Source organism: Carcharodon carcharias, chromosome 17 (assembly GCF_017639515.1).
Source record: "Carcharodon carcharias isolate sCarCar2 chromosome 17, sCarCar2.pri, whole genome shotgun sequence".
Taxonomy (NCBI): domain Eukaryota; kingdom Metazoa; phylum Chordata; class Chondrichthyes; order Lamniformes; family Lamnidae; genus Carcharodon; species Carcharodon carcharias.
This window is the reverse complement of record NC_054483.1, coordinates 59,695,410-59,709,983: the sequence shown is the minus strand read 5'-3', so window position 1 is coordinate 59,709,983 and position 14,574 is coordinate 59,695,410. Positions and strand designations below refer to the sequence as shown.

The window sequence follows — 14,574 nt, the reverse complement described above, 5'->3', positions numbered from 1 at the left end:
ATGCCAGCTTGGCTCACTGGTAGCATCTTTCCAAAGTCAGAAGATTGCAGGATGAAGTCCCACTGCAGGATTTGATTGTATAATTAGGCTGACAGCTTCAGTGCAGTATTGAGGGAGTCTTTTGGGTGAGACTTTAAACCCAGGCCCTATTTGGCTCTTCAGGTGGATGTAAAAGATCATATGGCACTATTGGTAGGGGAACACAGAATTCCCCTGGTGTCCTGGAAAACATTCATCCCTCAACCAAACACCTTCAATACAGATGGCTGGTCACTGATCTCATTGGCTGTACAAATTGGCTGCTGCTTGCCTCCATTACTACAGTGAATACACACTTAAAAGGTAATTCAATGGCTATAACAATATAATTTACAGCATTATATAAATGCAAAGTCAGTCTTCCTTTCTTAAAAGATGGGATCAAAATAAAAAGAGTGGGTTTTGTGGAGATTGCTGCGCTTGTCAATTCATTTGATTAGCTCCTTTAAATATCTGACAGAATTGTTGAAACAAAATAATCACGCATTTTAATTTTCCTCTCCTAAATGGGAAATGAGAAATTATCCAAGCTAAAGTAAACACATAACAAGAAGCCTGCTGTATACCAAGTCTCATTACTTCTATTAGTAGAAATTTTAAACTGGTTAAAAAGTATTTTCTCTTAAGAAAAGAAGACTGACTTTGCATTTATGGAGTGTAATCACTGTAGTATTGGAGGCAAACAGCAGCCAATTTGCACAGCCAATAAGATCAATGTCTGGTGCACTAAAGGTGCAAATCATTAAAACAATATAAAAGCATTTGTTACCTAAAAGTCCAGAATGCCTCCTTATAATCTGGAATGGTTTTGTGCTTTCTGGACCACGTATTTCCTCGGCTGTTTCCAATCCATACATCAAAACCAGCATCTGCTAGTATAAAGCCCAAGCTGTTGTTTGCCAGGTTTGTAACCCAATTGCTGCCAGCGGCTAGTAAACCATGCTGCAGAAATACAACAGGTCGGATTCCTAAAGGAATAAACAAAAATACTTCCTATGAAATGAAAGCAAACAAAATGCTGTTCCCTTCAAAAGGCTAAGTATGAGTATATCCATTATTGAATAACCTACTGGAGTGTATAAGGTACCTTTATGACTTAAGTGTATCTAGCCCACTTAACAGATTGGTACAAGCCACTTAATTGCATGCGATTTTACCTGACAAATTCTCATTTAGTTCTGCAATGCATTTCCAATCTAATTTCCATTAATTACATTTACTATGGCATATTATTTTCAATGAACAACCTATACTACTGATATGTATAACTGCAATGTAATTTATTTTTTCAACTTATACGGTGCCCAAGTCTTTGTAACTCTTTCGAGTACAAACCCGTTTCCATCTGTTTCAGATGAAGTTACATTGTTTCATAGTTCGCCATTGTGAGATTTGAACTCTTGAACTTCGGGTTACAAACCTAGTACCATAACCACTTGGCTATTCAGGCCAAGCACCCAAGTCTTTGTATTTACTGTTCAACTGTGCAAGCATTAATTGGTTCTAGAAAGGGGCTGTGATGAGAGCTTTAGAAGCTAATTGCTGAAACACATACAAATGTGAAATGCAAGAAGCTAAGTATTGTGCATCAAAATGACTCATCAAAATGTTAAACTAAGTACTAACATTATAGAGTTGTGGGTCTAGCCTGACTCTGATCAACAGGGATACATTACTTCCTCTATACTGTACATTATCCTATAGTGTCACAATCAAATAGAACAAAGAATGAGGGAGGATCTCATTGAAACCTATAAAATTCTAACAGGACTAGACAGGGTAGATGCAGGAACGATGATCCCGATGGTGGGGAATCCAGAACCAGGGGTCACAGTCTGAGGATATGGGGTAGACCATTTAGGACTGAGATGAGGAGAAATTTCTTCACCCAGAGAGGGGTGAGCCTGTGGAATTGGTTACCACAGAAAGTAGCTGAGACCAAAACATTGTATGTTTTCAAGAAGGAGTTAGATATAGCTCTTGGGGCGAAAGGGATCAAAGGGTATGGGGAGAAAGCGGGAGCAGGCTATTGAATTGGATGATCAGCCATCATAATGAATGGTGAAGCAGGCTCGAGGGGCTGAATGGCCTACTCCTGCTCCTAGTTTCTATAAGAATAAAGATGTCTTACTGCAATTATATACAGCCTTGGTGAGACCGCACCTGGAATATTGTGTACAACCTTACCTAAAGAAAGATATACTTGCCACAGAGGGAGTGCAATGAATGTTCACTAAATTAATTCCCGGGTTGGAGGGATTGTCCTATGAGGAAGGATTAAATAGCCTGGGCCTTTATTCTTGAGTTTAGAAGAATGAGAGGTGATCGCATTCAAACATACAAAATTCTGACAACGCTCGACATGGTAGATGTAAGAAGGATGTTTCTCCTGGCTTTGGAGGGGGTGGGTGCTAAGGTCCAGAACTAAGGGACACAGTCTCAGAATAAGGGGCAGGCCATTTAGGACTGAGATGAGGAGGAATTTCTTCACACACAGGGTGGTGAATCTTTGGAATTCTCTGTCCCAGAGGGCTGTGGAAGCTCAGTTGTTGAGTATATTCAAGGCTGAGATTGATGGATTTCTATGTATTGAAAACATCAAGGAATATGGGGATGGTGCAGGAAAATGGTGTCGAAGTAGAAGATTAGCCATGATCTAATAGAATGGCGGTTCAGGCTTGAAGGGCTGAATGGCCTACTCCTGTTCCTATTGCTTATATTCTAAAACAGAACTTCAACCCAAAGATAACAAACTCCATTATTGGTCTCACAACTAAATACAAAAATTGTAAAGATCAGTCTGTGAATACCCATCAACCTTGACTCTACTGCCCATGTCCTAACTTGTACCAAATCCCATTCACCCATCACCCCACTGCTCACTGATCTACACTGGCACCCAGTCTGGCAACATCTCAATTTTAAGGTACTCATCTTGCTTTCAATTACCTCCATGGCCTTGCCTGTACAAGCCTGGAAGATACCCATGCTCCTCCAATTCTGACCTTTTGAGTATGCCTGATTTTCAACACTCCACCATTGGTGGTTGTGCCTTTGGTTGCACTCCAGCAGGACCAGGACCAATATCCTGGCAGGGGTATTCTCGAGTACTGTGGGAGAGGGTTTAAACTAGAGTGACAGGGGAACGGGAACCCGAGTGCAGAGACACAAGAGAAGGAAATAAAGATAGAAATGAAAGTCAGAAAAGCAAAAGTGGAAGGCAGAGGAAACAAGGGTTAGCAACAAATAGAGTGATAGTACAAAAAGAGATATGTAAAAAGACAAGTCTAAAGTCACTGCACTTGAAAGCATGGACCATTCACAATAAGGTAGATGACTTAACAGCGCAAATATATTGCGATTACAGAGACATGGCTGCAAGGTGACCAAGGCTGGGAAATGAATATCCAAGGGTATTCAATATTTAGGAAGGACAGGCAAAAAGGAAAAGGAAGTAGTGTGGCATTGTTAATTAAGGATGAAATCAGTGCAATAGTGAGGGGGGGATATTGGCTCAGAAAATCTAGAGGTAGAATCAGTCTGGGTGGAGCTAAGAAGCAACAATGGGTGGAAAACATCAGTGGCAAATGTCTATAGCCTCCAAACAGTAGTGGTAAGTTAAAGGGATGGTATTAAACAGGAAATTGGCGATTCATGTATCAAGGGTGCTGCAGTAATGGGTGACTTTAATCTACATATAACCTGGGAAAACCAAATTAGCAATAATACTGTGGCGGATGAATTCCTGGAGTGTGTACGAGATGGTATTTTAGACCTTACGTCGAGGAACAAACTAGGGAATAGCCTATTCTAGATCTGGTTTTGTGCAACGAGAAGGGGTTAGTTAATAATCTTGTTGTACGGGGTCCTTCAGGGAACAGTGACTATAACATGATAGAATTCTTCCTTAGGTTGGAAAGTGAAGTAGTCCAATCCGAAACTAGGATCCTAAATCTAAACAAAGGAAACAATGAAGTTATGAAACACGAGTTGACTAAAATAGATTAGGGAACTTCATTAAAAGGAATCACGGTGGACAGGCAATGGCTAATATTTAAGGAATGAATACGTGCATTGCAACAGTTACATATTTCTTTCTGGCGCAAAAACACAACAGGAAAACTGGCCCAACTGTGGCTAACAAAAGAAATTAAGGGTAGTATTACATCCAAACAGGAGTCATATAAAGTTTCTAGAAAAAGTAGCGAGTCTGAGGATTGGGAGCAGTTTTGAGTTCAGCAAAGGAGGATCAAGAGATTGCTTAAGGAGGGAAAAATAGAGAAGAGAAAGCTTGCAAGGAACATAAGACGACTGTAAAAGCTTCTATAAATATGCAAGAAGAGAAAGATTGGTGAAGACAAACATAGGTCCCTTACAGTCCGAAACAGGAGAATTTATAACTAAAAACAAGGAAATAGCAGAGTAATTAAACTACTTTAGTTCTGTCTTCACGAAGGAAGACACAAATAACTTCCCAGAAATACTAGGGAATCGAGGGTTTAGTGAAAAAAAGGGATTGAAGGAAATTATTACTAAAAAAAAAACAGACATTATCGCGACTGAAAGTCGATAAATCCCCGGGGCCTTATAATCCATCCCAGGGTACTAAAGGAGGCAGCCATGGAAATAGTGGACGCACAGGTTGTCATCTTCCAAAATTCTGTAGATTCTGGAACAGTCCCAGCAGATTGGAGGATGGCAAATGCAACCCCACTATTTAAAAAAAGGTAGGGAGGGGTAAAAACAGGGAATTACGGACCAGTTAGCCTAACATCAGTGGTAGAGAAAATGCTAACAGTCTATTATAAACAATGTAATAACAGGACACTTAGAAAATATCACCAGCATTAGACAAAGTCAACATGGATTATGAAAGGGAAATCATGTTTGACAAACCTACTGGAGTTTTTTGAGGACGTAACTAGCAGAATAGATAAGGGAGAACCAGTGGGCATGGTGTATTTGGATTTTCAGAAAGCTTTTGATAAAGTCCCACATAAGAGGTTAGAGTATAAAGTTAAAACACATGGGATTGGGGGGTAATATATTGGCATGGATTCAGAATTGGTAAGCAGACAGGAAATAGAGTAGGAATAAATGGGTCTTTTTTGGAATGGCAGGCGGTGAGTAATGGGGTACCACAGGGATCAGTTCTTGGACTCCAGCTATTCAGAATATATATTACTGATTTGGATGAGGGAACCAAATGGAATATTTCTAAGTTTGCTGACAAAACTAGGTGGAAATGTGAGTGGTCAGGAGGATGTTAAGAGTCTTCAATTTAGACAAGTTGAGTGAGTGGGCAAATACATGGCAGACACAGTAGAAGGGGATAAGTGTGAAGTTATCCACTTTGGTAGAAAAAAAACAGAATGGGAAAGTATTATTTAAATGATGATAGATTGGGAAATGTTGATGTACAAGGGAAAATGGGTGTCTTTGTACACCAATCACTGAAAGCAAGCATGCAGGTGCAGCAAGCAATTAAGAAGGCAAATGGTATGTTGGCCTTCATTGCAGGATGACTTGAGTACAGGAGTAAGGCTGTCTTAATGCAGCTATACAGAACCTTGGAGAGATCACACCTAGAGTATCGCGTGCAGCTTTGGTCTCCTTACCCAAGAAAGGATATACTTGCCATAGAGGGAGTGCAGCGAGGGTTCACCAAGCTGATTCCTGGGATGGCAGGATTGTCGTATGAGGAGAGATTGGGCCGACTAGGCCTGCATTCACTGGAATTTAGAAGAATGAGAGGGGATCTCATTGAAACACAAAATTCTGACAGAGCTGGACAAACTGGATGCAGAGATGATGGCTATGGGGTCTGGAACAAGGGGTCACAATCTCAACATACAGGATAGGCCATTTAGGACTGAGGTGAGGAGAAACTTCTTCACTCAGGGCTTGGAGCAGGCTCAAAGGGCCGAATGACCTACTCTTCCTCCTATTTTCTATATTTCTAAGACCACAAACTCTGCAAAATACTCCTCAAACTCTGCCTCTCTATCGTACTTTAAGAGCCTCCTTAAAAAGTACCCATTGGCCAAGCTTCTAGTCATTTGCCCTAATATCTCCTTATGTGTCTCATTGTCAAATTTTGTTTGATAAATGCTCCTGTGAACTGCCTTGGGGCATTTGGGGCACCTGACATTTAATGGCATCATCATCGCTGAATCCGCCACGATCAACATCCTGGGGGTTACCATTGATCAGAAACTGAACTGGATTAGCTATATACATACCATGGCTACACGAGCAGGTCAGAGGCTAGGAATCCTTCAGCAAGTAACGTACCTCCTGACTCCACAAAGCTGTCCATGATCTACAGGGCACAAGTCAGGAGTGTGATGGAATACTCCCCACTTGCTTGGATGAGTGCAGCCCCAAAAACACTCAAGCAGCTTGACACCATCCAGGACAAAGCAACCCACTAGATTGGATCCGTCCACTAATATTCACTCCCTCTAACACTGATGCACAGTGGCAGCAGTGTGTACCATCTACAAGATGCACTGCAGGGACTCACTAAGGCAGCACCTTCCAAACTCACGGCTGCTACCATCTAGAAGGACGTGGGCAGCAAACACATGGGAACACCACCACCTGGAAGTTCCCCTCCAAGCCACTCACCATCCTGGCTTGGAAATATATCGCCATTCCTTCGCTGTCGCTGGGTCAAAATCCTGGAACTCCCTTCCTAACAACACTGTGGGTGTACCTACACCACATGAACTGTAGTGGTTCAAGAAGGCAGCTCACCAACACCTTCTCAAGGGCAATTTAGGATGGGCAATAAATGCTGGCCTAGCCAGTGATACCCACATCCCATTAATGGATAAAAAAAAATTACTATGTTAAAAGTGCTATATAAATGCAAGTTGTTGTTCACACTGCTAAAGAAATTACTGCTGACACCAAGTCAGGATCAGCACTGAGTAAAACAAACCTTTAACCTACTGACCTTCACTGAACTGGTTGCACAATTTTGCTATAAACCGTTCATCTTTTCAGGCTTCATTCTAGAAATGAACTTTCCCTCAAAGCACAGCAGTTTCTATTCTTGTTTCCCACAATTGTTTCTCTGCGCTCCTAAGCTGGTTTATGCAATGCTCCATTTTTATAGGTGCTAACATCCCTGTGGTGATTTGCTCAGGTAACTATTCTGCACATACTATTTGACTAAGTGAGGCATCACTGCTAAGCATATCCCTGCTCTTGGCTTAATGACCCACATACATACTATTCAGCAGGGATCAGTGCAGAGCAATAAGGAATGGAACCACTTGCAATACCCCCATCGCTATCCTGGCTGCTTCAGCTGACTCAGTCAACTATATCCCTGGAGCTACTCTGTCTGTGTTAATCAGTAAAGCTTAATAGGATGCATTTACCCATTTAATGTTTTAAAGCATAGAAAACATCAAGGTGCTTCACAAGGTCAAATAGATGTCAAGCAGCACTGAAATAGCTAGAAGAGATGACTAAAAGCATTGACAAAAGTTTTTTTTAAAAGCCAACCTTTTTAAAAAATGGGAGAGAAGCAGCAAACTGGTGCGGAGAAGGGGGCAGCACAGGAAATGAACTTCAGACAGTTGGTAGCGGGATCTGCTACAAGTAGTAGAACAGAGGAAAAACAATGCACAGGAGGCCAGAACTGGAGTATCAAATGGCACACAGCCTGTGATAGAAAGCAAGAGAGGATGCACAGGTACAGTAGAGCAGGGACATGACAGACTTGTAAACAGGGATGAAGATTTTGAATTCTCTGCATTGGGGTACAGAGTTTTAATAGCCATATTCAAGCAGAGAGAGTGTAAAGTGGAGTTAGGGCCAGAGTACAGAGCTTTTGATAGGAACTAAATAATATGGTTTTGATCTGCCCAATGATCAACTGGAAGCAATTATGGCTCCTCCACAACTTGTTGGACAAGCAGTCTAACAACACATATGTTGTCCATTTGACTCAACATACTTAGAGGCAGATTACTGGGTAAAATCACAGAAGAGCTCATGTGAACAATGAAAAGGATGGAACCTTGGGGTAAGACCGGAATAGGAGTAGGGAGTCATTGCTGGAGATACACTGATTGCATTGGGACAAACAGGACTGGAACTTAACACTTAGTACAGCAGCTTATCAAATTCACCCCATCAGGCTGCAAGAGGTTAAACATCTGAAGATCTATTTCTTATGTTCTTTGTTAAATAATTTTCTAATCTATGGTTTGGTATCATGGCAGTGCTAATTCCTCAACGGACAGAATTATAAATCTGCAGTTGGGTTTCAGAAAAAAATAGAAACAAGAATCTTAACAAGGAGCTTTGGGTTTCTTGCTAACATTTAACATCTATAATATTTTATGCATTACACAGATGTTGAACTTTAACAAATAATACTAAGAAAAAGCCTCTGATTCACAATATGCTCTGTCATATTTTTCAGGATGTCCCAAAACCAATGCACCAAGTTCTGAATAATTACTTTCAAATCTTCTTGTTCAATCCAAATGAAATATGAAAACTTGATAATTTACTGCAGTTTAACCTGAAAACCTCAACATAAATTGGACAGAAGTTCTTTCACTCAACAAATTGCAGGAAATCCATCACTTAGAACTAGTGCACAATGTGCCATGTGAACTGGGTTAGGGGATTGGGGGAGGTGGGGTGGAGTAGGGAAAAGAGAAACAAACAGGGGCCTGAAGAGTAAAACCAATCAGTCCTTGCCTGAAGCAGGCTTGTGGAGGCTGTGTGTGTGAGTGTGTGTGTGTGTGTGTGACTAATTTAATTAAACTGAAAACAGCCAGACTGCAAGGTTTAAATCATCAAAGGGGTTAGGTATAAAAACACATATTTGAAATTGAAATGGACGAGCTAACATTTGCATTTGAATTTCAAAGTAACAAGGAAAATGGCTGCATATTTCAAGGTAAACAAGTAATGGGGACATTATATTTTATTGACCCAAAAGCAAAGACAAGATGGAAACAGGAAAGATCTTATATTTGGAAGAGTCTAAGTTTGAGTTTGGAAGGGTTTTAAAGAAAGTTTAAAACAATGGGTTTAAAAGATCAAAAGGCAGAAATATATTTAAGAAAAGATTGAAAGCTGTATGGCAGTGGCCATGTGAGATCTTGAAGAGTGTACTGTAAAATATCAGCCTCTAGCCACCCCAGAGCAGTGCTCTGCTCTGAAGGGTCATACAGACTCGAAACATTCACTCTGTTTCTCTCTCCACAGATGCTGTCAAACCTGTTGAATTTTTCCAGAATTTTCTATTTTTATTCTAAAAAAGTGCATGCTTATTCCAGAAAGCAAGATTTTGTTAAAAGCCTTGGAATTCCATCATCACGTAAGAGGAAGAGAGAAGCTGTGAAATACCTTCTTTATGGCAATTGTGGATGCTTTGTGGTAATATTACTGGATGTTTTATAGATTAAGAATCTATTCAGACTGTGCCTGGAAAAGGGTCTTTATTTTGGGAGTCTAGTTAAGTAGAAGTCTTTTGGGAAATGTTGTAAGACTAAATTTAACTGTGTAACTGTAATCTTGTGTGTTTAAGTTTTCTTTTCTTTCGTTAATAAAGGTTTTGATTTAATATTTAAAATCTCCAATAGTGGTAGTGGACTCTAGCTCTGACTTCAGTGTACATACTTTCTCATAATACAAATATAAATTGCAAATCTTTGTGATAGCTTGGCCAAGTTTCCCTGTAGGATTTGGTCAGCCTCGCAATTACCAGCCACCATATACCTCTATACCAAAACTTTGCAAGTACAAGGCCCAATTCATAAAATTGGAACACATAATCCAGGCTGACATTTTGTAGTGAGAGTGCTACGCTTTTGAAGGCGATGCCTTTCCAACAAGAAGTATACTGAGAGCCCTTCTGCTCATGCAGCAAGACAAAACTCCCATAGTATTCATAGAATAACAGAGCTTCATCAGCCATTTATTCCTCAACAACACTGCCAAACAGGTTAACTGGTCACTTATCTCATTGTTTTTTTAATGAGACTTTGGAGTGTGCAAATCAGCTGATACATTGCTTTGCATTCCAATAAAGGGAGACGGAGGTGTAGTGATAATGTCACTGGACTAGTAATCCAGAGGCCCTGCGTAATGCTTTAGGGACACAGGTTCAAATCCCATCATAGCAACTGATAGAATTTTAATTCAATGAATAAATCTGGAATTAAAAGCTAGCCTCACTAATGGTGACCAAGAAACTCATCAATAGTCAAAAAAACCCATCTGGTTCACTAATGTCCTTTAGGAAAGAAAATCGGCCATCCTTACTTGGTCTGGCCTACATATGACTCCAGACCCACAGCAATGTGGCTGACTCTTAACTGCCCTCTGTAATGGCCTTGCAAGTCATCCAGTTCAAGGGCAATTAAGTATGGGCAACAAATGCTGGCTTTGCCAGCAACGCCCACATCCCATGAAAAACTAAATCTTAAAAAATTCAACAACTAGTGCTTAATTTCTGATGTAGAAAATACAATTTCTTTCAGTCTATGACGTGCTTATTTTCAGGAGGGGGGAATTAAAAAAAAAACCAAATGTCTTCATTGAGCAATTTACTATTTTTCCTTTCTTCTCACTGCCTCCTTTTGTTACACCCCACTTAGTTTACAGTAAATCCGCACTTAGAGTTGTGGTTGTGTTCCTGAAAATCACGACTTTAAGTGAAACAACTTTGAGTGAATCATGGGTTCCCATACGGATCAATACTAAAGCCTGAGTTGGGTTCCTTCAGGCATTTGCTGCCTAGAAAAACTAATGTACAAGTTGAAATACTGTACTGTACATGTGCAATACTGAGAGTTCCTAACTGAAATAACTTGCAAAATAAAATTAAACATGAAATACAAGATATTTTTTAAAAATTACTCTCACCTTCATAATTTTAGATTAACCATGCTCCATCTAGTGGCAGAAGTTGGTCAATGCAGGAAGCTGATGGAATCCTGGGACTATCAGCACCAAATAATTTCTGCCACAAAATGAAACCCAGGAGCTGCAGCTCAGTACCAGAGCCAGGAGTGGAGCAGCTGAAAACAGACCCTGGTAGGAACAGCAGGTGGGAGGCAAGGCTGCGGGGTTGGGGGGAGGGTGGAAGGCCAGACAGCAAAGTCAGGAACTGGAGGCAGGCTGGAGAGCCTCAACATTCAGATATCACAACTGGGCCAACAATTAGTGCAGAATAGAAAATTATCAGTAGCATGCAATTTCATGTAAATCCAGTTCATCAGGTTTGTTAAATTCAAGACATTAATGAACTCATTGCTAGTTTATTGGTTGTGTTACAGCTTCAATTACCACTTAGGAAATCCCATATTATTTTAAAAACGGAACAGAGAGCAATGTAGCACCTCCATCTCTCTCGTCTCCTTCTTCCACAGCACTCTCTCTGCCCCTCTTCAAACATCCCACTACTGTGCATTACAACCTCCAGCTTTTCCTTAAATAGTTCAAGCATTTATTATTCTTTCCAGAAGGCCATTCCACAGGCAGTGTTCCATACACTGTGAAACAGCTTTCTGGTACCAGTGCTAGATTTGTCTGTAGCTCATTTGAACCCATGCTCTGGGCCTATTGTTACTGTTTAATGTAAGACAGTGCCTTGGATTTGCCTTTTTAATTCCCTTTGCTAGCTTATTTACTTCCAGAAAAGGGTGAGGGGAGGAACAGCGCAGGGACGGAGAAGTTTAAACTCTTCATTATTTCCTCAGGGTAAGTGGTTTACTATTTCTTTCAGATATCTGTTACTTGCTGCTCATAACATTGTAAATATGTTTTACCCAGTTATCTCGAAAAACACAAGTCCTCCTTTCAGTAACAAAAGATATGTATAATCTCGTGAGCAGCGTCTAATTAGAGCTGAAAAATGCGCAACAATTTGTCATATTTAAGCTCTTATTACTGAAGACACCCAATTGCCTTGTAGTTACCTTCATTTGTATTAGTGTCTGTCAACCCATGAGGAATTCTGTTAATGCTGAGGATATATCCATCGTCAGTCACCACCTCATACTCTTCACTCGGGTAGCCACGGTAGGAGATAAGCTGAGTCTGGGAAAGCAGACAGTGCAATAAGTCACATTTTTTTGACTAGGAAAGAAAAATCCTAAGCAAGTGAAAATAAAACAATGCTGCCTGGGTCAGACCATTAAAAAACCTGGAACACTCAGAATAATTAAACAAAAAGACATCAGTAATGAATCAATGGAAGACATTAGTAGCAGTTCAAGTCCCCGAAGTGAATATTGTTATCATTATTTGACATGCAAAAATCAAGTTTTTTTTTAAGCGTTAGTAGCTTGTCTCACTGAAATGAATGGAGCCACAATATGTTAAGAGAAATACCTTCTATGCCTCTCTACTATATGGTGACATGGCTTCCTTCAAAAGCCTTATACTAAAGGTGTTGATTCCATCTCCCTCTCTACTCAGGATGAACCCAAGGTCTGCAACTTCAGTGTCCTGTTCAACCTTGATTGAGCTTCAAGCCCAAGACCAGGCCAATATCAAGATGATCTATACTTCCACTGGTGGAAATTTACTTCGGTCCCTACTTCATCCCATCAGCACTAAAATCCTCAGGTAGCTACTTGTCACCTCAAAGTTCAATTCTCTTCCTGGCCTCTCCAGTTAAATCCCAGATCCAACTTTACTAACATTCTATGCTTCATATCCTGCATCACTCCAGCTGCCATTGGTCTCTATTGCTTCCTGCCCCATAATGCAGTGTTATAATCCTTGCCCTTATTTTCAAATCTTCCCATACAGCAACTTACATTTATATGTCTTTAATGTAATAAAAGCATCCCAAGGTGGTCACAGAAGCATTATCTGGCAAACTTTGATACCAAGCCATATGAGGTGAACAAATGCTTAGTCAAAGATGCAAATTTTAAGGAGCAAGGGAGAAGCAGAGAGGTTTAGGCAGGTAATGCCAGAGCTTAGGGCCTGGATAGCTGAAGGCATGGCAGCCATTGATGCAGTGATGAAAACTGGGAGTGCACACCCTTTACCCTACTTCTCCAGCACATATTTGTCACTTTTTTCTCTCTCAAGGGTTCAGCCTCCCTCCTCCACCTCTCGGCACTCTGGAATTCACTTCCTAGCCCTGTCACTTTCAAAAGCTTCCTCAGAACCTAAGCTTGGGGTGAGTGGAGGTACTCTGGAGTTATGGACAGAAGCTTAAACTATGCCTCTATGGAGGATGGGAGTGAAGGCCAATGAGAGCAGCTGGGTAGGTTCTGTACAACACAACATATTAACTGTATCTATAAGGAGGGATCGGAAAACATTTCCCTTTCACCCACTTTCTATGTTCCCTCTATAGTGATCCTGTCATTTCAATTCATGAAAGGTGTTCCATAAATCCAAGCTGCGTTATACTTTGTTTATGATTATATTAATAGCATTTTCTCAAAGATGACCCACCAGTCTTGAGCCACTGCTGATTTATTGCCAGTTTCAAAAACAAATGAGACCTAATGGATCTCCTCCATAGCACCACTCATGCAAGATGCTGTGTTAACACATCAGGAGCGGTGTACCATGTAACACACATTGAAACAAAGGGCAGGACAGTCAGAACACTGACCAGGAAGCAGGGCAATCGGGTGAAGTAGGAGCTGGAATGGTAATTGGAAAGGGATGTCAGACCCCAAGCTAAAGAATATAGGAGTTCCATTGCCGTCTGTTGACAGCCAGGAGCAGCTAAGTTCAAAGCCTGGGGCTGAGGTCAAGAGTGATGATCACTGAACATACAGCTTACGTGCACTAATATTAACTGCAAGCCAACACTGCAAAACTCTAGGCTGAGGTAAAAGAGAGACTGTACAGGAGTTAAGATTGGGAGGGGGATGTAAATAGGTAGGGGCTAGAGTGGGAAGTTCTGCTTTAAAAGGTAAAAACGAATAACCAGACATAGCTCAGGCAAAATAAAGTAAGATGAATTAATAGATGTAGCTGTAGTTAGCAACAGCCAGAGCAATAATTGAATTGAACTGGACAGGCTGAACTGAAAAGACTTGGAAAAGATTTCTTCTAACAAATGAACACAGCAGGTACTGAAAATGCAGTGTTTAAATGGTTTTTGATTTGGCTCCCTTTGAGCCTATCAGCCTGCTTTGACACCTGAAGTGCTAGAGATAGAGAAGACAGCCAATATTAAAATGAAGAAAATTACAGCATGTTTGTTCGAATAAAATTTCCCCACCCAATTGGAAACAAATAATCACATCTACATCCACCATCTCCTACAATACAAATGATCCTGGGGACCAAGCTTCACTGAAGTCTTGGTGCTTTGCAATTTGGAGATAAAATTAAAATAGAAAATTGACAGGGGAAATGGAAGTTCAAGAACTAATAGAAAAAAAGACAGGAAAGACAGTGTGAATTACAGTTCAGGAGCAGACACGTGCAACTTAGACACACAGGCGTAAAAGCTTACAGTGTATATTCAAAATGAGAACAGCAATGAGGAACCAAGATTGGGAATTGGAGCAAGACAGG

General features: G+C 40.6%; 2 protein-coding genes across 3 annotated transcripts in view; one reads left to right on the top strand and one right to left on the bottom strand.

Moving 5' to 3' along the window:
• Positions 1 to 9,578, top strand: part of ankrd22 (ankyrin repeat domain 22) — a 63,769-nt gene extending 54,191 nt beyond the window's left edge. The window contains exon 6 of the mRNA XM_041210507.1: positions 9,280 to 9,578. The gene's annotated coding sequence lies outside the window, so the exon portion shown is untranslated. The remainder of the gene's footprint in view (positions 1 to 9,279) is intronic.
• lipf (lipase, gastric) overlaps positions 1 to 14,574 on the bottom strand; it is a 49,662-nt gene that overhangs the window by 24,844 nt on the left and 10,244 nt on the right. For both annotated transcript variants that reach the window (XM_041210501.1, XM_041210502.1), the window contains exons 4-5: positions 11,997 to 12,117; positions 809 to 1,007 (exon numbers count right to left, since the gene is read on the bottom strand). In XM_041210501.1, the coding sequence (XP_041066435.1) occupies positions 809 to 1,007; positions 11,997 to 12,117 (320 nt within the window). The remainder of the gene's footprint in view (positions 1 to 808; positions 1,008 to 11,996; positions 12,118 to 14,574) is intronic.